The sequence below is a fragment of the Ambystoma mexicanum genome, chromosome 7q (genome assembly GCF_040938575.1).
Source record: "Ambystoma mexicanum isolate Mex_15411 chromosome 7q, UKY_AmexF1_1, whole genome shotgun sequence".
Taxonomy (NCBI): Eukaryota; Metazoa; Chordata; class Amphibia; order Caudata; family Ambystomatidae; genus Ambystoma; species Ambystoma mexicanum.
In genome coordinates, this window is record NC_090941.1 from 139,710,288 (window position 1) to 139,735,448 (window position 25,161).

The following is a 25,161-nucleotide window of genomic DNA, read 5'->3' on the forward strand; positions in this document are numbered from 1 at the left end:
AGGAGAGGCCCAATGGCCATTTACAGCTAGTATGCTTTCAGACCTCTGCAGCGACTGACAGTACACAGAGGGGAGCACCGTGTCCCCTGCAAGAAAAATGACCAGTATAAGTGTGGTGGCCGGATCTAGCTCCACAGCTTGCACGAGAGTACTAAGCAGAGGCACTGTGCCTGGTGCTAAAATGAAGTGCTAGCAGGCGCGTAGAAATGACCCAGTAGAACAGAGGAGTTTAATATTGACTTTAATTAGGGCTTGGGATCAGGTCGCTTGAACCCACGATTGATGGTGGGTCACAATGTCCAGTAACTTCCAGTGCCAGCCTACAAGCTCAGTTACTGAAGCAGCAGTCACATTGCACCACCCCTTCAGCACTTTATGCGTACATTGAAATAAGAGAATAAGTTCCAATGTACACACGTATGTCATGTTGTAAATCTAATAGTATATTACCGAGTTCTGATGGATTTTACAAGACCAGAGTTTTTATGCAATGCCTTTGCCATCATCCTTAAGTAAACAGATTAGAAGAGGAGGGAGGATGCAAGAGATGCATACGACTATGTCTCGCATTGCCTGCATTTTCCCAATCTTTCCAAGGTTCCGTTTTCAGCTGCATTTCTGCTTTCTGTTATGTTGAAAGCTGCGAGGCTAAAATTCGGTTACATAAAATGCACATGTAAACTATGATTTAGCTAGAGACTCGACCAAAAGTTGAGATTTTATTAAAGGCACGCAGGCGAGTAATATGCAGTTTGTCTTCGCTCTATTTTTGTCATCAACAAGTACATTTTTTTTTTCTAAAAGCTTCTCAATTTGATTCATTTGGACTACAAGTTTAACAATCTAGCAATGTTTCTTGTGGGCCTGGCCATGTTGCATATTTTTATATATATATAATTTTTTGTGTAAATTGAAGTTTATTAATTTTAAACGATGACAAGCATAAAGAATAAGATAACCACATGAGGAACGCGTCCTCTACAAAACCTCTAGGAAACACAAAAAGCTCTCCTCCCTCACCCCCACCCCTGTCTCCATAAAACACTACCTTAGGCAAACAAACGTGACAAAGTCTGCTAGTGAATCAATAGCTGTCTAGTGGTCCATATACACATGTTTTACCTCGTACCACTGTCCTTGACTCACTCCTATCGAGAACAGTCTCGCTGGTCCGATACTCACTTTGCGTCACTCCTGCAGGCATCCCCCTCGCCCAAATGGATTACAAAATTGGAGCCATTCCATTTCTATGGGCGCACTTCCCTCATGGAGTGCCGCGGTGATCCTTTCCATTGCGTACATCTCTTTTGCTGTGTTTGACCACTCTCTTACCGTGGGAAGGATCCCCTTTTCCAATATCTAGCTCAGCAGGCTCGTGCCGCTAGGAGAAGGAAATGTACCAATGGTTTGAGGGGAAGCCACTGATCCTCCCGCTTCTCTGACCAAAACCATACCAGCATGGGATCGAGCTTGCATTCCCCTCCCCACGCCTCCTTGATCTAGCCCAGGACCTCCGTCCAATACACCTGCACCCTGGGACAGCTCCAGCACATGTGCCAGTAGTCTGCTCTGGCTGAAAACCATGCGAGAAATGAGGATCAACTGTGGTGAACATTTTAGACAGGCGCATCTAATCGTATTGCCACCGATACAACAACCTCACGCCGAGAGCTTGTACTGACAAGCAATGGAAGTTTCAAAGGCCCTCCTACACATCAGCTGTCAAAGGTTCTCCCCCACCTCTGTTCCCAAATCCCTCTGCAATCGAGTTTGAAGCCCCACTATGGGCCCCACCCCCGATTCCAAAAGGGCGCCATAAAGGCACGTGATAAGGCCCTTCATTTCCGTGTGCCCATCAAGGACCTTTTCAACTGGCATAAGCTCTCTCTGAATGAACTCTCTCCACTTTTCGGCCGTGAAAATTCCCTTCAACCGGAGGTATAGGAGCACCAACAGTTTGCCTATCGCTAGCGCCTTTCCCAAGTCTTGGATACTAATGAAGTCTCCTACTTTCCACAGCTGACCCACCCTAGTGAGCCCACCTTCGAACCACGACTGGTATTCTTCAACTTCCGGTATTGTGTCCCTCACCGGTGGAGCCCAGAAATGACTCATCGGCGAGGGCCATGTGGTAATCCCTTCATTTTTCCAACCCATGCCCAACACCTCCCAGTGGACTCCCAGGATTGGGTGTTCACGGATTCGCTTAGGGAGTCTACTTCTAGGGACCCAGAGCCATTCCCCCCCACTGTCGCCAGGAGCATGTGCTGATTCTCTAGAAATACCTATTGCCTCCCCGGACCCTCCCTCAAATGCAGGACCAGTGCCCTGAGTTGTGTTAGAAGGTCTGGGACCCACCACTCCCCTGTCCTTCGATAGTATTAGCATCCCATATCCCACCCTGGGTTTACGACCCTGCCAGAGGAACTTCAAGATGCGCATCCTAGCTTCCCTAAGGAGTGCTTCCGGGGCACAAACAGGTAACATTTGGAACAAGTACTGTACTCTCGGGAGGAGATTCATCTTTACTGCGTTGAGTCTCACCATCCAAGAGAGCTGCTCCCTCTCCCATGCCCCCATTTTTGTAAACAACTTCTCAAAAAGAGCAGGATAATTAGCAGCGCCCATATCCTCTCCCAGTCTAACTATGTTAATATCAAGATATTTGAAGCCTTCACATTGGATCTGCAGCCCAAGGGGCCTGAGCACTTCTACATCCCTAACACCATCTGCGGCAAAGGGAAATATCACTGACTTATCGCCATTGACCCTAAAACCGGTAAACCTCCCGTACTCTCAAGTATTGCTAAAGCCGCAGGGACCGACTCCCCCGGATTAACCAAGTGGAGCATCACATCACTGTGAGCAAATCCCCACCCTGGGCGTTCAGTTGTCAAATGGGGTAGCCAATCACTGTAATGCGGGTCCCAGGGGACATGGGGGGGAAGACTTCTGGCCTACACACACCCTGCCGCAAGGGGCACAGTGGAGGGAAGTGCCACATTCAACTGAAAGTAGGTCCTCTCTCTTTAAGGGATGCAAACATCCACACTATGAATACTCATGCTATCACGTTCCAAACTTTAAGTCTGCTGAAAGCCACCCATATTTCTCCCCAGCAAGAAGGAACAACATCATATAGTCAAATTGAGGCAGAAGATTGCATACATGAAAACCGTAAGAGAAAGTTCTTGCTTGCATTGAGAACTTGAATGGGGACGAGAGGTGGAAGGAGCGTACAGCACCATATGCGGCTCCCGGAGACAGTGGGCAGCAGAGCTGCAAAGTGATAGCAAGAGCATATGGCTCTACCCAGTGAAGACCAGATCATGAATCAATAAGGCAACACAATGCAAAACCAGGCTCTCCTGGGGAAGAAAAGTGGCTATCCAACTTAACCAATCCAAAAGCCCTCTGCCAGAAACAACACACGACAAACCGCTGCCCTTGTCAGCTTGCCATTTACTAGCATGGCAGTCCTCTAAAAGGGTGAATTGGAATCAGAGCAGTGTGGGCATTTAGAGATGGTGGAGGAGCATGATTGGAGAGAGGAACAAGTTACTCTCTTACCTGGTAACGTTCTTTCGATGGGATGGTCTGACGACGTATTCCATATCTATGAAAGTAATCACCACAGCTGTGCTGCTTCGGAAAATATTTAGCGTCTGCGTCAATGACGTCGATACTCTGTCCTCTAGGGCCTCTGTCGAGCCGACGTTAACGGATGTTGTAAGTAGGACGCACAACGCCCGTAGCCTCAGTGGTAGTTTTTTCCCCAGAACGTGTGGCACCAGACCACTGCCAGTATGACCACAGAAAGCCTTGCGGAAACGTAAGCTGCAATCGCATAAGAAATTCTGTAGCAGGGCAGGTAGGGGGGGAGCGATCTGGAATACGTCGTCGGACCATCCCATCGAAAGAACGTTACAAGGTAAGAGAGTAACTTGTTCCTCAAGGGGATTGGGTCCTCTGACGTATTCCATATCTATGACAAACTCCCAAAGCAGTACCAACGTATGGAGGAGGGAAAAGAATTTAGAATATAAAAATTTAGAATGCCCAATCAAATTGCAGAGTAAAGGACAGCCTTGCCAAAGACCAGATCCTGCCCATGGATAGAATCTAGGGAGTAGTGTCATACAAAAGTATGGACCAAAGTCCATGTGGCTGCTTCATAGTAGTTACGAATAGGAACACCCCTCTGCAGGGCAGTAGAGGCAGCCATACCCCTAGTCGAATGGGCCCGTAAGCCTACCGGAGGGTCCTTACCCGCCAAGCGGTAACATTCAGAAATTGCCAAGATAATCCATATAGACAAAGTCTGCTTAGTAACAGCTTGTCCCAAACGCCTTCCAGCGTAACCAATGAAGAGCTGACCGTCCACTCTGACCCGGGACATGCGTGCAATGTAGAAACTCAAAGCTCTCCTAGGATCCAACCTATGGAGCCTCTCCTCTTCCTTACCAGCATGCAGAGGAAGATAAAATGTCGGAAGAATGACCTTCTGGCTTAAATGAAATTCCGACACCACTTTCGGAAGAAAGGAAGGACGAACTCTAAGGACAACCCTGTCCTTATGAAGCACAGTAAAGGGTGGCTTAACTGAAAGTGCCTGCAACTCACTCACTCTGCGAGCGGAAGTGACCGCAACTAAAAATACAGTTTTAAGGGTTAACAGTCTCAAAGGACAAGAATGTAAAGGCTCAAAAGGAGCACCTATTAGGAATTTTAGAACAAGGTTCAAATCCCAACCAGGCACCTGGAAAGGTGACGGCGGAAACACATTAGTGAGTCCTTTGAGAAACGGAGAAATTAAAGGAATTTTCAAATAAGAACACTCCTCAGACGAACGCTTAAATATGGACAGGGCTGCCAGGTAACCTTTAATGGTACCCACTTGCAGGCCCTTGTGGGCCAACAAAAGCAAAAAAGACAGAACCACAGGAATGTCACATGAAAAAGGATCCACATTCTTAACCCTGCACCAGTCCCAGAACTTTCTCCAACAGCAACGGTACAGGACTTGGTTGCAGGCCGTCTGGCCGAAAGCAACACCTCCATCACGTCTTCAGGGAGGCCCCAATCCTTAAACCTCAACCTTTTAGAAGCCAAGCGTGAAGGTTGAGGGATCTGACCTCTGGATGGAGAACCTGACCCCCCTCCCGTGAGAGCAGATCGTCTCAGTAGGGAAGACGACGTGGAGGGCAGATGGACAAGTCGAGAAGGTCCGGGTACCACGTCCTCCGGGCCCATGCCGGAGCAATGAGGGATCATCCGTGAACCGAACCTCCGTAACCTCCGCAGCACTTGCAGGATGACAGGGACCGGGGGAAACGCGTACAGCAGTGGGAAGGACCACTCCACCATGAACGCGCCTCCTAAGGCTCCTCTTGGAGGAAATTCCCGCGAGCAGAACCTTTCGCACCTCCGGTTGACACTAGAGGCGAAGAGATCCACTTGAGGGGTCCCCCAAAGGGAAAAGATCTCCAGGAGAATCTCCTGAGCCAGCTCCCACTCGTGAGAGATCGCGCTCTGCCTGCACAGAGCGTCCACTGTCTCGTTTTCGTCTCCAGCCACATGAACTGCCGAGATCGAAGTTCCTGCTGGATGGCCCAGAACCAGAGCTTCATCGCCTCCCTGCACAGAGGAGGTGACCCTGCCCCCCCTTTTTTGTTGAGGTAGTGCATGGCCACTGTGTTGTCCGTCAGAATCAGGACATTCTTCCCTCGCATAGTCAGCAGAAAAGCCTTCAGGGCAAGCCTGACGGCCCTCAGCTCCAACAGATTTATATGGAGTCTGGACTCTGACGGAGACCAACGACCGCTGACTGTCAACTCGTTGGCACGAGCTACCCATCTCGTGAGGGATGTGTCCTTCACGATCGTCACCTCCGGCCAAGGTAGCCAAAATGGAGCCCCCTTCATCAGATTGCATTTGACGGCCCACCACAGAAGGTCCTGGGCGACCGAGGGCGGCACCTGAATGGGGTCCGACATCCTGCCGGAGGACTGTGACCACTGCATCTTGAGGGCCCATTGCAGAGATCTCATCCACAACCTGGCCTCTGGCACCAGAAGAATGCAGGATGCCAAGAGGCCGAGCAACCTCAAGAACTCGAACGCCGGGAGACTCTGGGCGTGTTGAAACTTGTGCACCATCTGCTGAATGTGATGAGCCCTCACCTGGGGAGGAAAACACTGCCGCAGGGACTTGTTGAGCACTGCTCTGATGTACTGGAGCCGCTGAGTTGGCGTCAAGTGGGACTTCTTTAAGTTGAGGCAGAAGCCCAGCTTGTGAAGGGAGTGGCAGGTGACGGACAGATGATCAGGACTTGCTCAGGAGAGCGCGCCCTGATCAACCAATCGTCCAAGTAGGGGTAGACGTGAATCCCCCCTTTCCTGAGATACGCTGCCACCACCACCAAGAGCTTGGTGAAGACCCTTGGGGAGGAGGTCAATCCGAACGGCAGGTCCCGAAACTGAAAGTGCGAGTCGCAAACCGCGAACCTCAGGTACTTCTTGTGCTTGGGATGGATCGGCACATGAAAGTAAGCGTCCTTGAGGTCGAGAGACACCAACCAGTCCTGAAGTTGAAGGGCCTGGAGGACTTGAGAAAGAGTAACCATCTTGAACTTGTCCGGCCTGAGGAGCTTGTTCAAACCGCGCAAGTCCAAAAATAAGGGTAATACCATCCCTTGTTCCTCTCCGCTACAGGCACCAGTCCTATGGCACCTTTCTCCAGCAGGGCTTGAATTTCCTGCGCAAGGAGCGGATCCGAACTCTTCAAAGAGAGATTCCCTGGTGGATTGTCATGAGGCCGCCGCCGGAAAGGATGACAGTAGCCGTGGGCTATGATCTCCAGAACCCAGACATCTGAAGTAATGGCACGCCACTCTACAAGATGCTGCGCCAGCCTTCCCCCGACCGGCGAACCATGGGACATGGCCTCATGACTCAGCTGAAGCGGCTGCGGCAGTGTCCGAGGGCAAAGAGGCAAATGCCCGAGCGGCTTTGGCACCTCGAGTACCCTGTTTTCCACCTCTGGTACTCCTACAGTGACCCCTTTGACTCCTCTCAATTTACTAAAGGATGAGTAATATCGAAAGGAACCTCCCCTCCATTGCTGTCCCCTAGGACGAAAAGGCAGAGGTTGGCGTACTGCAGCGCTCAACGACCTCGCTGCAGCTTTGGAGGTCTGCAACCTCTCAAGGCTCTCGTCAGCCTTGCTGCCAAAAAGATGTTCACCATCAAAGGGCATGTTGAGGAGCCAGGCTTGCACATCCTGAGCAAACACCGACTTCCGCAAACACCACGCAAACCTTCGTATTACGTTGCTCCCCGCCATGGACCGGCTGACACAATCTGCCATGTACAGACCCGACTCACACATGGCATCCTTGCCATCATGCACAATAGCAAGAAAACCATCCCGTTCCCCCCTTCGGGAATATGTTCAGCCGCTAACGAAATACAGTTCTGCAGAGTGTGCGTGAAACGTGACAAGGCACACACAGAGTTGGCTGCCTGTAAATCCATACCCCCTGAAGAAAACACTTTCTTCACCCAGCCATCAAAACTCTTGTCGTCCCTATAAGAAGGGATGGTAGGATACGACGCCTGCTTTGCTGGGGCCGTAGCCGCCTGCACCACAAAACGCTCCGGAGTGGGGTGCATGGTCAAGTAGTAGGGGTCGCTACTGGCTGGGCGGTATTTTCACGGCAAAGACGTGCTCACTGCCGGGAGACTCTCCAGAGCAGTTCAAGCTGCAGCCACCCTTCTTTGCAAGGCCATATGGAATGGCAGTACCGCGTCAGTTGGTGGACCTTGGTCAAGGATATCCGTCAGGTCATCCTGCAGAAAATCCACTGATGGCGCAGACCACCCCAAGTAATCCGCAACCCTTGACATTAGGTGCCGTTACGAGGACTCGGCATTGGTGCCAGGGTCAGGCCTACAGAACTCCACCTCCGGAGAGGTGTCCAGACCACTGGCGTTGTGCAGCGACTGACGCAGGTCTTCAATCTGGCGATGACCAGACAAAATCTCGTCAGGTACCTCATCAAGCACCATACCTTCCTCAGACCCTTCATACACCTCAGAAATATACTCCAGAGGCTGGAAGGAGGGCACAGAAAAAGGGACAAAGACATGTTAAGCCTTGACTAGAGCCTTTCTAAGGGGTTCCACCGTGCCACGGGCTACCTGCGAGAAAGCAGCCTCAAAAGGCGTCAAGGGCGTTGATGGAATCGGCGTGGACGTTGAGCGTGGCGCCAACAGCTTCGACACAGTCCTCGAGGGCAAAGCCCTGAGCGTGTCCTTTGACAGCCTGGTTGCCGATGGCATCGACGGCTTCCTCTGAGGCAGAGCCTCGAGAGAATCCCTCCACGACCTTGGCGCCAAAGGCGTCGATGTCTTCTTTGAAGACCTCACAGGCTCCGACGGTCTCGAAGGCGTCGAGGACCGGGACCTGGAACGGGCATGTCTAGATCGACCATCCTTGTCCGACCGGGACCTCGAAGGTGCCCGGTGATCGTGACGACCGCTCGAGCCTGAAGGCGTGCGAGTGGCGTCTCTAGCACGGTCACGGCCAGCGTCTTTCGACGGAACGGAGCCCTGCGACTGAAAAATCGCCATCATCTCCTGTCGAAATTAATGCCACCCGCCGATGGGCAGAGTCCTCAGACGAGGACGGAGACGGCGACCGATGGCGGCGCTTCCGTGAGTGCCTCGAAGAGGCAGAGGAATGGCGGGACCTACTCCTGGACCGAGACCCTGCAGTCTTACGCTGACGATGCAGAGTCTCGCCCCTCGAATCGTCAGTCGAAAGACCGGTGGATCTCGACTTCCGGGGCTTGGCCACCTTACCTACAGAGAGCTTCTTCTTAGGCTCCCGCAAGGCCTTCGATGTAAGCGACTGGCAGTCTACACAGTCATCCGTGTCGTGGTCCTCACCGAGGCACCAGAGGGAGGAGTCGTGCGAGTCCGTCAATGACATTTTGGACCCGCAGTCCCAACACTTCTTAAAATCCGGCCGCGGGGTGGAAGAAGACGAAGACATCATGGAAACCTTCACAATCAACAGGTTTGAAGAACCGAAAGAACAGAACTCAGAAGAACCGAGGCGCGCCGGGATCTCCGAAGCGAACACGTTAGCGGAAAAAATGGAACTGAGACTACGGACGTCATGCGTCCTACTTATAACATCCGGTGACGTCGGCTCGACGGAGGACCTCGAGGACAGAGTATCAACGTCATTGACACAGGACGCAGACGCCAAAAAATTTCCGAAGCAGCACAGCTGTGGTGATTACTGTCATAGATATGGAATACGTCGGAAGACCCAATCCCCTCGAAGGATAGGTTGGAGAGAGACTTCAATAGAGGAGGTTGGGAAGGAGAGGAAGGACGAAGGTGAAAGAGAAGTGGAGAGGGAGAACATCTATAGGAGAAAGGAAAGTGGTGACTAGAGAGGAGAGAAGGAGTGGAGTAACATTTGTATTGGGTAGGATGTAGGAAAAACCAGAGGAGAAACTCCAGAACGTAGGTTGTTAGATTGGAGAAGAGGAGAAGCATATTTGCAAGAGGGAGGAGGGAGAGAGAGAGTGACATAAATCACATATATATATATATATTCAGTGAAAAAACATTGTTTAGGAAAGAGTTAAGGTGATCAGACTGTACGCAAAAAATACTTGAAATTCGGCACTCAGATTTGAAGCAAGTCCACCTTTGTGTTGCGCCCCCTATTGTGCAGCATAGGACCACACTGATGACATCACTTGTGGCACCCTAATTATACCATACATGACATCACTGATGGCATCACCAATTACACCATACACATCATTGATGAGATCAACAATTACATCATATATGACATTACTGATTGTATAAGTTAGAATTCTTGTGTTGCCCACTTTGATACATATTTTAATGTATTACACTTAATAAGAACAACAGGACATGGAACAGTACCTGGTCCAGCTAAATCTATTTTAGGTATTTCAAGCAAAATATAATAAGTAGACGTAGTAGTAAAACAAATAAGAATAGATAGAAGTGGAAACATTTTTAATATTGTTATAAGAATTATCGATGTTCACACTTAAATGTACAATTGTTTACTGTAGGTTGCACTTAAAGAAACAAGGACAGAGTACAATGTACTGTGTAAGTATGAAATATGAACATATATGGTATGTAAAAAAAGCAGAGTCGTCATACTTCAAAATGTAGTGAATCAAACAAGTGATATCAGTGATGTCATGTATGATGTAATTAGTGATGTCACCAGTGATGTCATCAGTAATGTCTGTGTGATGTCATCAGTGTGGTGATACTCTGCGCAACATAGGGTGCAACATTAAGGTGGACTTGCTTCAAATGCGAGTGCTGAATTTCAAGTGTTTTGTTGCGTTAAATCTGATCACCTTTGCTCTATCCTAAACAGGGTTTTTTCACTGAATTTCAAAGGTTTTGTTGCTATGTTTTTTCCATGTTAAATCTGATCACCTTAACTCTCTCTTAACTAAAGTTTTTTCTTGGACTTTCAATGGTTTTGTTACACTATATATTCTTTGGGGCCATTAGCCATGGCCTTCGGCTTTGGCCACTGTACTTGTTGCACGAATATGTTCCTTTGTGACCCACTAGCGAAAGCCTTTGGCCATTGCCAGTTTCTTTGGGGCCCACTAGCCACAGCCGACACCCAAGATGCCTTAGGGTGTACGTGCGCTTATCTAAGTTCGGTTAACATAACATAATATAACATAATGACGGCAAACTACCAATGCCCGCTGGATTCCCTCAGGTATTCATCTGATATTGCTCCAAATTCCAAAACTCTCCCCAGTCCTCACAGGCACTCAGCAAATGCTTCCCTTCTCTTTCCATGGTCCCCCACTGCCTTCCGCTGCTTTTTCCCTCCCTGGCCCTCTCCCATAACCCCATTCACTCTTTAGTTCGTGTGATGCATTTTCTTTTCTGAATGAGTCTTGCGTTATTGCTGCAGGAACCTTGGAAGATTCCACTGGTATTCGCCCGATAATCCGAAAACATTTGAAGTGTAACTGGCTCACCAGACTACCCCCAACTCTCCAATTTCAACAGGTATCCTCTTTCCACTTCCCCACCTCTAGTCTGATGTAATTGCATACTTTTCCTCCTCCAAATATCTTTTTGAGCACTTTTTTTGTTTTCACATTCCCCTGGTATTTCCCTGGCAATCGCTCGGATCGGGCAAAAAATAAAATGGAAACTTTTCATTTCTGAAAATCTTTTCTACTGCAAAGCACCATAGGAGATCTAGCTTTTTTTGGAGCATAGGGCAACCCCATTCCCGTCAAATATTTTTAAAAAAAACGACTGAATCAATTTACCCAAAACCTGTCCCGGGAATTAAGTCAAGGTTTCGTGGCGAAGTTGTTTCTTATTTGGTCCAAATCCGACCAGCAGTTTTTGCGCTTCGGCTTTACCAAATTTGGACTTTTTCTCCATGGGGAAAAGGAACGCGAGTAGGCCGAAAACAGCGTTTTTTTCTTTAACAATGTTTTCATTTTGTAACGAATCTTAAACATTTCCAGTCTGGCGACTCCATGACCAACTTTTTGCTTTGAAAATATCAACCAAATCCGTCCTGCATGTCATGGCAGTGCCGTCCTATAGTTAAGATAAAACCAATTTGCATTGACTTTTCCGCAATTTTGTTGCTAATGACTTTCGACTCGCTGTACTAATTTGAATGACAATAGCTGCCATTGGCTCCTCCAAACTGGAAATTTTGTGGGCAGTTTGTTAAATGGTTCAAAGGTTTTTAAGCGTTGCAGATATGCCTGTTTATGGCTTGGCGTAAATACACCCCCATGACTTTTCAATTAATTTGGCAGAGAAGGTTTCGTCCCTAGTGCCAAAATCGTTTATGTATCTCCCATGGTGCATTGCATCATTAGGGGTTTTCAGAAATGAAAAGCCACCATTTTGGTTTCCTCGATGCAAGTGATCATCCTGAGGGATGCCAAAAAAGAAAAGTTCTCAAATTGGTAATTAGAGTAGAGAAAGGGGTGGTATTACATCGGGTTATAAGTGGGGAGTGGGAAAAAGGACATGTTTAGTAGGAAAGTCAGACTTTGTGCCAGAACATTTTTATTTTACCAGGGGAATCCCACAGGTTTTCCTGAGAAACGAACTAGCAGGTGAAAGTGGGTAATTGGAGAAGGTGAGAGGATTTACGGAATTTGCACATGGGAAGCCTAGAAAAGGAGGAAGGGTGCAGATGGAGGGTTGCACTGGGGAAGACTTACATTGTCAAGAGTTTTCTTTTTCCTGCGGCAATCGGAAAATGAAGCACTACCGGCAGATGATTACTGGTGATGGGTACTGTGGGAATAGAAAGAAGCAAAAGGTGACAACAGGAATTTCCCTGGGGAAACTATCATGCAGGGGGAAAAAAGGGGGGGGGGGACCATAGCTGGTGGGATATGGTTAGTTAGTAGGCATTGAGGGGGTGTGGGGGGGGGGTAGTAGGGTGATCAGCCTCAGCGCTATTCCAGGGCCACTAGGCATGGCTAAAGGCCATGGCCAGTGGGCCTCCATCTTTTTAATGATTTGGGCCAACATTTACAAGGGTCAGAGTTGGTGGGATCTGGTTAGTTATTAGGCAGAGGGGGATAGGCCTGGGCCACTGGCCATGGCCAGTGTGCCTCCATCTTTAATAGTTTGGGCAACATGGTGAGTGGCCACAGACCTTTGGGCCCATAGAAGATATAGTATAACATAACCTTTGACCATCTTAGCTCGGATTCCCCCCAAGTTGACCACCCCATGAACACATACATAATTTCACAGCAGGGATCAACAGTAAGATAAAAAAATGACATAATGGGGGACATGTCTGAGGGGAGGGATCGTCACTTCCCACAACTGCTGAATTTCAGGGGTTCAGGGGGTTTGTTGCGATAAATAGGATCATTTTAACTCTGCCTTAACAAATGTTTTTTCACTGATATATATATATATATATATATATAAACCCTTAGCCCAGAAAAAAATGTGTCTTAAAAGTTGTGGAGGAACAATGGTGACCAAGCGAAGAGGCGCAAAAAGATGATAGGACGTAAAAGAGGAAATGAAGGGAATAGGAAAGAGCAGAAAGTTGAGGGACAGTGGGCAGTAGTGCCAAGAACTCATGGAAGGTACGTGGCAAGAACGCTAACAGACGGGCAGTGAAAGCTTACAAGTGGCCTATTGCTTGATTGGTGCTAAAATCCTACAGAATTCTGACCTGGTGCCCTGACAAATTCTTTGATTATCTGCAATGAAAAGGATTGATGACAAAATATATATGTGAAAATCAACTGTTTAAGAAGTTGAATTTTCAAGACTCTGCATCTCTCCCTCTGGGTGGCATTGTCTGCATGCCAGCTGGGCGTTGGCAACCCTCACTCAGGATGTCCCTGAATAAGAATTAAACCTCTCCATGTACAAACCTGCGTTATCAGAAAGATGGACTACCAATGCTATAATGCTCCTGAAAGATATTCAGAAAACCTGGAACCGAATACAAAACCCCATTCTCTCTTCAATCTGCATGTACAGTCCTTATCTGGTTCACCAGCTACTTATCTAACAGGCGCCAATGAGTTCAAATTGGTAGTTTCAAATCAATCCGTCGCCTGGCCTCATGAGAAGTCCCTTAGGGCATCCAGTACATTTTTCATTTATACATGGTGCCGATAGGACACCTCAACTAGCCTGGCATTAAGATAAAATCCAGCTATATCTTAAAGTGGCTCTGCACAGGACAACCCACATCTCAGGGGCTGCCTCACATCACAACCATTCAAATTTAGATGTTGAGAGCATACCTGTACCGCAACACGGCGACAACAAAGTGTGTCCTACTAGGCTAATGTCAATTCATAATACCATCCATGTTTGACAAAATGAACGCGATTAGAGGTTCTCACCTTAATTGGCCTCATCAGCAAACTCATTCTGGTTTATCATCAACCGTGATCTATCCTTTGGACAATATATTGCAAACAAATCCGAAACCTCCTGGTACCAACTAGTTTGCCTTTGGAAGAAGAAACCCTTTCCACCTGTACAAGGCAATGGTTTACGCTTTTGTGCGTCTAAACACGGATGGCAGAAATGCAGTTCTGGCTAGGATTACTACCTCACAAACTTGCCCCCTGAAAGGCAGACCACCATGCTTGGTCCGAGGGATTTTCAGAACTAGCCCTGTGCGAGGCTTCTAAGAGGCCAACCTAGCTGGAGAACAAGGTTATAGACGCTTGGTCTAAACACACTCTCTCAAGGTATCATAGACAGAGCAGTAAGGTAGACTTCAGGAAATCAGAGGTTATTGTGCAAGTAGTTAACAGCACATAGGGGAGCCAAGTAATGAAGTGTGAAAACAAATATACTATTTGTTTGGCCTTAATAACACATTCAGACAACTCAAGAATACAATACACTACTAAATGCTCCTATCTGCACACACATACATATACACACACACACGTACGGTTAGCAATTGCTAAAGGGGACTACAAAACCCTTTAACAGTAAAGTAGAAGGAGAAGAGAATAAAAATGGATATATTACACCGTGCCTTTATAGAGGCAGGAACTTCACTTTACAAGTCTTTCCTTAGCAGTTAAGTAAGCTATTTAATGTCTTAAGAGAGTCAATGTACAGGTAAGTGCCGGTTTGTGGAGGCAGGCGGCGTGGGTTGGAGTCCAAGGTTGCCCTGCACAAGTTTGTCAAAGCCAGCAAGTAATGCATGTTTTTTAAAAACACTTCTTTAAGAAACCAGGTAGCAAACAAAAATCGGATTATACTCCCAATTCCACCACACCAGGGATTACCTAGGATGGAATCCTAGGTTACAACTACAATGATCACAGCCAGGTAGGGGTTGTCCTAGGGAGTGGCTTTGCACCTATGCACTAGCATCTCAAACTCCTATTTTCTAGGTGATCCACCCCAGTGCACAAGGAATCGCTGGGGACAATTACTTCAGTCCTTGATTCTGTTGATGGGAGTCCAAGAGCCGCAGTGGCTGAATTTGATGTTGCACTTGGGTATGAATATGGAGCGTTTCTGATCTCCCGTTCAGGTATGACTCTGACAGACTAGCAATTGGATAGGTCAGGAAAGCAACCTCCACAACTCCCAACACGAGGATGGATCACCAGGAGCTAGCAGAAGAATAAGTGTCTGGCAAGGAAACCCTAGTCAGGGGTCAGCAGGCCCAACTCAGAGCTGGCAAGAACGGGCTGCAAAACGGCCCTCTTCACAGTGTAGAGCAGCAGCAGAAGAAGCAATGCTCCTGGGACACAAGTCGAATATCTACAGAGTCCCAATCTACAACTCAGAGCAGTGACTGTAGCAGCAAATAGAGCTGCTCACTGAATGCTCAGCCCCCAGGGTGGTCCAGGAGCACTTCCAAAGAGTATCAACGGCAGGGCACCAAACCAGGATATAGTGCCAGTTTTTCACACCAGTCCAAGAGAGAAAGACACCATCAGAGGTCTTCCCTGGTCGCTGGAGAATCAGCAGCAGCCACTGATGGATGGCTTGGGCAATTCTAGTTCGCTTTCATGGCAGTCCTCAGTGTCGTCTGCAACAGTCTTCTTGTTTTCTGACTCTCTGTTCCACTGAGAAAAATCCAGAACCGCTGCATGGCTGTTCTTCTTATCCTAAATCCAAGATGAGGTTACACTACTCCACAAGGAACTTACCCATTCAAACAGGTGAGGGCTATCCAATCATGGACAGCCACAAACCCCACGTCTGCCCAGCAACAGCCACTTCCTGGGGAGGATGTGTATTGGAGCCAGACAGAGCCAATACACTGTGCGTGCCCTCCCATGGAGTTATCTGACCTTGGGGTGCAGGAAGATAGCCAAAGGACAAGGCTTAAGCCATCTGCAAAGACATTTTGGAGTATATGGTACTTGAAATGGCATGCATTAAATACATGATTGTGCATGGGAGTGCACAGAAAAGGATGAAAAACACGGTTCATTGCCACTGTCCTAGGCACATCGTAAAGGCATTACAAATGTTGCGCAGCAAAAGGTGAAAGAGGATACAAAAAAGCAGCACTCCACTGTAAGGTGGTGTGTGCTACGGTGTGCAGTCATTTTCGAATGCAATATTTTCAAAAGTCAATGTCGAAAATATTTATTCAAAAAAAATAATGTCGAAAATACTAAATATCGAATGCTTTTCTATATTTTTTCGAAAATAATACATATTAATACATGCAAGGTATAAGGTAAGCATATGTATATGTATTTTATTAAGCATTTTTTTAATGTTTAACTTTACAATACAATTTAATGTTCAGTACTAACTTTTAATAATTATCTGAATTAAAAAACTATTTTAACTATAAATGTATTCATAAATATTAAATAAGTAGCATGCTTTTTTCAAGTTGAACTTCAATTATAACTTTTGTCCATTAGATGGCGCTATTGCATTAGAAATGTTCATATTGTTCTTTTTGTGATATTTGTTTTTGTTTTGTATGTACGCTACGTGTGCGTACGTATACGTAGGCGCCATTTTTAAAGTTCATTGCAAAACCTTTTCCTTTGCGTTCGCGTCTCCGTTCTCCGTTCATGGATTTTGTGGATTTTTTTTTTTTCATGGAAGTTTTGGCACCTAATGGCTTTTTTCCATCGGATTACGTGGATGTTATGTTTTTTTTTTTTTTTTGTTTAATCACCGTGCATCGTGGAGTGTGGATTTTTTTTTCTGGTTTCTTTGGAGTTGCATTTATTCCGTGCTGGATTTTACTGTTCGATTTCCAGGTTTGGATTTTTCTTGGGTTATTTTTTTGTCATTTTTCTATGGATTGTTTCTTGCACATTCGGATTTATGGAGTTTTCAGGTTGGTGTATTTGGATACTCTTCATTTCTCCCACATTGGATCTTGGATGCTTCGAAAACAAATATTTTTAACATTTTAAATTAAATGCAACTGAATCCAGGTAGTTTTCTTTATTTTGCTCGTCAAATTCGCATATCAGTTGTTCCAGTTTTTGATCGTAATCTCTGTATTTCTTTCTTTTGGGATCTGCATTTGCCAATGAAATTGTTTGAGATAGGCGAAATCCCTGGTGTGATTCTTCATTCTGCAATTCTTTGAAAAAATGGCACAAATTTGGGTTGTTGATATTGAATTTTTTATTTAATCGGCTATGCCATCGTTCTAATGCATTGTTGGTTCGTGGTTTTCCTTCTAAAGTTGCTTGGTAGCAATTCCACAATGTTACAGGGAATTTTGGCCTGCGTCTTGTCCCACTACGTGTTAATTGTCCTATCCAAGTGTTCTCCATATAATCCAATACGTCTGAATTTTCCTCCTCATGATTCTTATAATATTCACTGTCAATCAAATGTTCGTAAAAATGTACAACTTGATCACCTTTCACAAAAGCCAAAGCAAAAAGGTTTTTTTTATGTTGTATTGATAAGTACTGTCCTCTGTATATTTCGTGCTTAATCCTAGTTTTTGTAATTTTCTCCAAATGCTCTGAGTAAAATGAAAAAAAACACCCCTGTACCCTTGTCTCTTTGTATACTGTAGAAAATGCCTTAATCTGTGCGATTTCGTAATCCATGATTATAGTAGTTGGTTGTGAATCAGGTACAGTCTCTTTAATTTTGTTGAACACGATTTTACAAGTTTCCTCACTTTTCCTTGGTATAAAAAACATAAACAAGCGGTATGATTTTGTTATTAATTGTTCCATGAACAGTAAAAAACTGTTGAAACGGTTGTGGGCACACTTTAAATGTGGCGTCACTTTGGCATTGTTGACTTTGACTGAGATGTCGAAAGTTTGTAGCAGTTGAAAATATTATTTTTTCATTGTTTATTTCCATGGTGGCATGGTGGAAATTGTCTCCTTTTGTGGTTATTTTAAAAACTTCTAGTATTGTTACATCAGTATATATCATTGGTGCCGGTGGCAGATTTTCTTTTTGTTGTTTGGTACGGTTTATCGTACGTTGCATTAATTTTTCTCCTGGTAATTGTGATGATATAGATAAGGGTAACTTGTCACAAACACTTGAAATCACTGATCCACTTGCTTCACCTTGACTTTCCACTGCCTTTCGTTTAGGGTCGTAAATTGTTTCTTAAATTATAATATTTGTTTGATCCGGTAGATGGTTGTACTCATTTTTGGTCTTTACATTCGAAGCTTCAGTAATTTCTCTTGCGCTGCATTTTGTTTTGCCATACTCAGTGCACTTCCAATAGGTGCATTCCTTTTTTTCGGCTTCTTTATAGAAAATATAACCATTCAAAACCATTTGTTTTCCTCCTTTTTGTGAGGTGATATACTCCACCTTGTCTTCCATTTTTCCTCTAAAATACTCGAGAAAATAAATGTTTTACCATTCCTGTCACACATTTTTATATAGTAAGATACCTTAATATCTAGTTACATGTTAGTTATGCTAATATTACCCGTTTTAGTCCGAAGTAACTCTATTCAATTCCCTGCAGTCCGATCTGAAGTGTGGTTCTGTCAGGTAATGACGGTTTTCCACAACCGTTATCTGTTCCTTGGTACCTAGGCAAGGTTCTTTACTCGTGGTTGTCACCTATTTGCTTAACCCTTTCTACCCTTTTGTGTTGTGTATGACGGATCAGAGGGGGGGCCAGGGGCTCAGGGGGGGGTGACTGCGGGATGTCGGGTGAGGGGGTTTTGGGGGGGACCCCCCCATATTAAATGGTACTATTGATGACACTTTACATTGGTATATTACTATTGTTCGTCGACTTTTTTTTCGACATTTATTTTTCGAAAAATTGACTGTTATATGTATATGTTTTCAATATTTTTGTTTGACATTTTCTTTCGACATTTTTGTAGTTCGATATTATTTTTTGGATATTATCACTATAAACCGTGTGCTACAGTAAAACAATTAAACAAATGTGACTGAGGGGAAATAGTCCCCCTGCATGGGTAGCTTTAAGAACTCACCAGTGCCCTCGAAATAATTGAGCTGAGCAAGTACATGGAGCCAAAAAGGTTTTACTTACCCCAAAAGTCAAACAGCGGACGACTACAACAAATATCCTTGGGCTTCCAATGAATTCCATGATGGGAAAATGCAAAAAGAAAAATCTTTCCGAACAGCGCTTCATCATTAGAACCAATCAATTCGACCATAGCTTTCCAATGGCTACCCATCCCAGCCAGAATACTGTTCAAGCAGGGAGCAAAGGTTCCAGTGAACGGAGTACAGGGGTGTAACGCCAACACGCTGGTCTTGGCAGCAAGACCATGCAGAGCAATGGAGGTTTGAATCCCGGATCCGGGCTTAGAAACCAAGCTCAGGTATGGTATTAGGCGCGCTAAAAAAAAAACAAAACAAAAAAAAAACAAAAAAACAGTTGCAAGCTAGCAGCCAGCCATAAAATAAAGTCACTTGCTACCTCAATTCTATACATACACACATTAAGAGTCAAATATCACTAGCCAATTGCTAGTTGTGAGTACACATTTTTCAAAACATTCATCACATATAAAGCCGTAAACACACAGGCACCAGCCTGCCTTGGTGCACAATTCTCCAATTTTGGCAATCTGCAAACATTTAGGAGCCAAACCTTCTCTAGGCTTAAGACCAAGTTAGCCCGCATATAGAAAACAAAAAAACAGGCATTCTTGTGATGAGCACCAGAGAACAATATCCTGGTTTCAATTAGAACAGCACAAACACTCCTTCCGTTAAGGAAAAGTCTAAATACTTTGCAATTTATGGAGTTCCTAGGTGACATCACAAAAACCTTCTCCCGCCTCATCTCCTGGCCTATGCTGCTGGCAGGGATTTCCCATGCCACCGTTTTGTTACTCTTCTTTTGTCATTGTATTGCGCTCCATTGCTCCCCAGCTGTGCTTGTGCTATAACTCCAACATAAACACATACATAGCATTTGCATGGTTTTCTGTAAAAATAGTAATAATGGGCATTTGAATGCTACCTCCACATTTCCGCAGTTAGCACGACATTTACAATATGTGCCATTTGTAAACGGGTACATTTGGCCAGGCACATGCATTCCCCTCTTTTAAGCTGGACAATCAGACCTATGTTGTTCCATCACTCACCACTTATTAAGTAATTTCTCTGGTATCCCTTCAGCGTCAATATATATTTAGGTAAACAATGTGATTTATAAATATTAAATAAATAACAGATACATATTTATTTAGTACTATAGGCAGTCAAATGAACGTGGAGCTGAAAGCTGGCAAGTATGTCCCAAAACTAAATGCATTAACAACATTCTTAAAAATGTAAGCAACATGTTACATTATTGACACCTATATTATGTGAAGCCCACAATTGCTCTTAGTCCAGCACCAGTAGTTAAGTTGCAAATTTGCATTTAGCTAATTTAGGAAACTAGGAATTGAAGTACAGTGTGGTCAAATTAGGGATTTCAAATGATTTAAAAATTAGGATAGAACAATTGCTCAGAGGGATGGGGTGAGAAAACATTATTTTGTAATGCTTCTGCTAGCTTTTTAAGTACCAGCCCACTCATCACATTACCCTGCATCTCAACACATACAGAAAAGTCTGTCAGAACCACGAATAAAGAGCGGCTATTAATAATTAATGCTGACTTTACCTCCTTAGATCATTCACAAGGTTTGTAAAGGACTCCTCCCAAGCATACATCTTTATTATTCTCATGCCAGAAATGACTTCGTTCATGGTTCTTATCCGGGTGTCTGTTAAGGCAGCAGTTTTGCTCCTGTAGGTTAAATTAAAGAAAATGATATATCCAAAAGTGGAGAACAACCAGCTGCTACTACTTCAACAACTTAGACATCAGCAACAGAGGAGACAGTTTAGACAATATTCTATGTTAGAAAAAACATTATAGAGGCACAATTTGCACACTACACTCACTGCCCCGATTTTCGGCTTTGCAAGCAGTTCTGTGATCACCTCTGGGCTGGATAGAAAACGTTTTTATTTATTTAACAATGCGCAACAAGTTGTAAGGCCTCTAGGTGTTGGCCCGAATTAGGGTCATGGCACACAGGGCTTTGTCGGATTATAGCCTTCACGAAAGTTTAGTGCACGCAGCCCATATGAACCAATAGAAGCCTTGGAAGACCTGATATTGATTAGAGTGTCAGAGCTGGAAGGAAGTTGGAGTACCTAGGAGAGTGTAGGAGTCCATTAAAAACTTCATTGACCATTGAACACGGCTGATTGACATCTCATCTGAAGCTTATAAGGTAATGAAGACAACTTAGATACGAAGATCTGGCTAGAACACCAGCATAAATGCACTCACATTAAATGTCAACATGTGTAGGGCAAGATGCAATATTAGAAAAGAATTGTTGATGATGATTATTTGTAATGCTGTTAGTATGTGTTGGATTTTAGCACAATCTTGCCTTATTCCATCGACGCAGCCACCAGCCCCTCTGGGCGTGACTTTTCCAGAGTGCGCCTACCACCCACTGTTCTACTATTCCACATATGGGCACTGCTGTGCTCCCACTGGCTCACCATGCCTTAATATGTACCCAGCTAGCGGGGCATGTTGTGTACCTCACCTTACCATTCTGTATGTATGCAACTTGCAATCAGCTTATCTCTGTGTTTTCTGTACCTGTCCAGTAACTGTAACTAGCGCCTAGATGCCCCCGGGATTTCTGCACAGCTATAAATGCAAAAATTAAATTTAAAAAATCATAGTGGTAAAACAGGCACAGTTAAGACATACACCCACTTCGACTTTTGTGGTAATTCGGCTGAGGGAAGGCTATGCTCTCAAGAGCCCTGTGAAGTGTCTTGCTGGTTCGAACAGTGTCGAACATGCTCAAATCATGCCTCAAATAGGTTCAACGGTGAAAACACATGGATCCTTGCTCTTCTGGCTTCCAGGTTCTGTGGGGCCAAATCAAGGTACTGAGGGACAAAATGGGCCCTTGCTCTCATGCTCCCAAACACAAAGGAGGCTGGCACACAACTGCAGGTATCCTCCAACAGGGGGGGATGTCCTGGGTAGCGCTGTGGCTGGCAGTGAGGCAGGTCTTGTTCCAGCAGGAGGTGACCCCCAATGTTCCCTGGAGATGGTAAGAGGACAGAACTCGCCTCTTCCTTGAAACACCTGCCTTCACGTCACAACTGCAGGCTCTGCCAAGGACCGTTCTCCCAGCAGGGCCCAATGAAATTGTCTTAAAATGCTGATGTCCAAATGATGATTCAAAGTAGTGGTGGGAGACCCCTTCTTTTAAAGGTAAAGGTATGCAGGTGATTGCACTAAAGCTAGCCTGCTTTAGGGTCTAATCTCTGTTCTTGAAAGAAGTGCACTTTGCCATTATGACATCACACCCAGAATGCTTTGTGCTAGAGGAAGTGGAGGGGACAGGAAGGAGAGAGATAGAGAGATAGAGAACAAGATGGCAGAACCTTCACCCAAATGTACACAGCTCTCCATGGCTAAACTGACCACCTCGCCCCCCCCCCCCAACAGGATCAAAGGCCCCTTTGGTATGCAGCACCCTGGTGTGACGCTGCTCCTTTTAAATGTGTGTGCTCTGTGATGCCTGGGCCCAGGACAGCTTTCTGTTGAGTGGCCGTCTCTGGAGGAGGGTGTTACCTACCCCCACAAAGAGTTCAAAGAAGAAGCATGGCCATTCAGGTTTCTGTCATCTCACTTGGCAGGACCACTCAGTCTGGCCAGAATACACATCACGTTCCACAGCTGAGCTGGCTCACAGGAGCTGACACTTGTGCAATATCAAATTGGACTTGGCTGCAATTAATATAAGCAGTGCCATGCACCATGCCCTAACCCGGGCATGGCTTATGTTAGGAAAATCCTGTCTCCGGCATGGGCTACCCTTAATCATAACGATTTGGTAAAGGGATACAGCCCCTACGCTGCAGGAACTTGGCTGTCACTGCAGCTGTCAAATGAGACCCTGTGACCTGCTCTATGCCACTGGTGGAGCAGGCGGGGCATATCAAGATAATGATGCAGCAGAGCAGAGGTACACACTATGCTTTTGGCATAGAGCTTATGAAAGGGAAATTTGATCAGGAAATTACCCTTTCAGAGATGGAATTATCTACATCATTTTACGAATCAAATTTTAAAAAAGCCAGTGCTTCCACACCGTTGCCCGATTGGAATTCATCACACTGTGCTATCACACTGCTCGCAATTGCACTTTGTTCAGAAAAAAAAAAGATTACATGGATTGTTTTTTTGCTTCCATTATTAAGGTTTTTGATTTAGAGCAGTTAACGGCAAGCCTATTATCTGTCACATTAGCCATGTATTGGTCTAAACAGTGTGGGTGTCCTTGCTATCAATATGGTATCATCCACATAACTCAACAGTTGGAGTGACGTCCCCACATCGACTACAAGCATGATATGGAGGTTATTTTCATTGATGGACTGTGACGTCAAGTGGTAACGTGTGAAGAACTGAGTGGAAGCTGGAGTCAGTGAGACATTTTTCTGTGATTAAAGAAAATGTCAACATTATCGCCAATTATCACATCACTATGTTGTGCTTGTAGCAGAGTGGGTAAAAGTCAGGCAATATTTCATGCCAGGAGTATGTGCAAATACATTTCTTAAGATTTTTAGTTGAAACATTTTTAGACTCTCAATGGCCTAATTCATGGAACATTTAGCGCAGTGCAAAGTGACTGCAATGCAAACAAAGACGTTGAACCGGGCCCAATTCACAGAGCAGTGCAAATTATATTTTTGCAGAGCAAAGTAACTGTGCATTGCAAAAGTACTCTTTGCACCACTCTGTGAATTAGGCCCGGTTCAACATCTTTGTTGGCAGTGCAAAGTCACTTTGCACGGCGCTAAACGTTCCATGAATTAGGCCCTCACTCTGTCTCTTACCAGTAAGAACTGCCCGCTAAATTCAGCATATGCAGAATGATGACTATTTCCAGTAGTGGTACTGCAGATAAAGCCTCCAAAATCATTTACTGTACTGAATTTACTATGCGATTTAGGGTGAATGTAAATTCATAGTTATTCCAAATGCTGAGTTCTTCTAGGACCTCACTGGGGAGTAGTGGTAATACCATATGCAGTAATTCTGCATACTGCATTGTCACCACTTATTGTGGGGGTACTGCCTGCAGCAAAAAGCAGGCACATTCCCTCATTATGAGGTTGCCGGTAAGCCGCCGGTGCTACCCGCAGCCTACCAACAACCTCGGTTTACCGTTTCTACGGCCCGATATCCCATAAATACCAGGATATTACAGGCACTACGGGAAGGGGAACACTGAAGTTAGTAACGGTGCCTGTGTTTCAGTGAAAACTCTGCCAGTAGGGGCGTGAATTATTGGCAGGTCAGGCCTGCCGGTAGTTCACTGCCCATAGTGGCAGACTTGTATTTTGCTTGTCTAAAAAAGGTGCTGATAACGTTGTTACTGGCACCTTATTTCCAGACCGGCACATTTTTAATTGTTTGGTTTTGAGTTTCAAAACCCATAATTTGGTGGAGTGGTAAAATAGGCAGCATTTCAATTAAAGCCTACTGCTTCGTACTACGCCTCCAGCATTTGGTTTTATCCCATACCTCTCACAGTACGTTGCAATGCCTTCTGTATTACTTTTCAGAAGAAGTTTACAACAAATATGGGTAAACACCACTGTACAGTAATGCTTCTTTAACACAACATATTTTGCTCTCGAAGACTTGGCGTGACTTTCCGATGAGTAATACCTTGTTACCTTAGCGATGTAAACAGCTTCCCAAGCCAGGTTTGCAAGGGCATGAGGATAATGAGAACCGCCATTCCGGCCATGCAAGATGGGCCGATTTCCATCCAGAGAAGCACAGTGACTGCCACAGCCTGCAGCGGCCCAGCCCACAGAAAGTGCAAGAAAACGGTCACCTGCAAAAAGTCAATAGGAACATTTAGATAAGAAAATACACTTTGTCAAGTTAAACATTAGATGTACACTATGAAATGTAAGCAGACCTGCAAATCTTAAATGATTATGGGCCTACTTTGAAAGGTATATTTCCTCGCACTTCTTGTATATTTTATTTTCGTATGGAACATCATTATTGTTAATAATTTCTCTTCAGCAGCTCTACATT

The 25,161-nt window shown here is 45.3% G+C and overlaps 1 protein-coding gene across 2 annotated transcripts in view; it reads right to left on the reverse strand.

The window, feature by feature from the left end:
* Window positions 1-25,161, reverse strand: part of ABCC4 (ATP binding cassette subfamily C member 4 (PEL blood group)) — a 2,280,107-nt gene that overhangs the window by 1,512,637 nt on the left and 742,309 nt on the right. For both annotated transcript variants that reach the window (XM_069639145.1, XM_069639144.1), the window contains exons 6-7: window positions 24,789-24,952; window positions 20,677-20,802 (exon numbers count right to left, since the gene is read on the reverse strand). In XM_069639145.1, coding sequence (XP_069495246.1) covers window positions 20,677-20,802; window positions 24,789-24,952 — 290 coding nt within the window. The remainder of the gene's footprint in view (window positions 1-20,676; window positions 20,803-24,788; window positions 24,953-25,161) is intronic.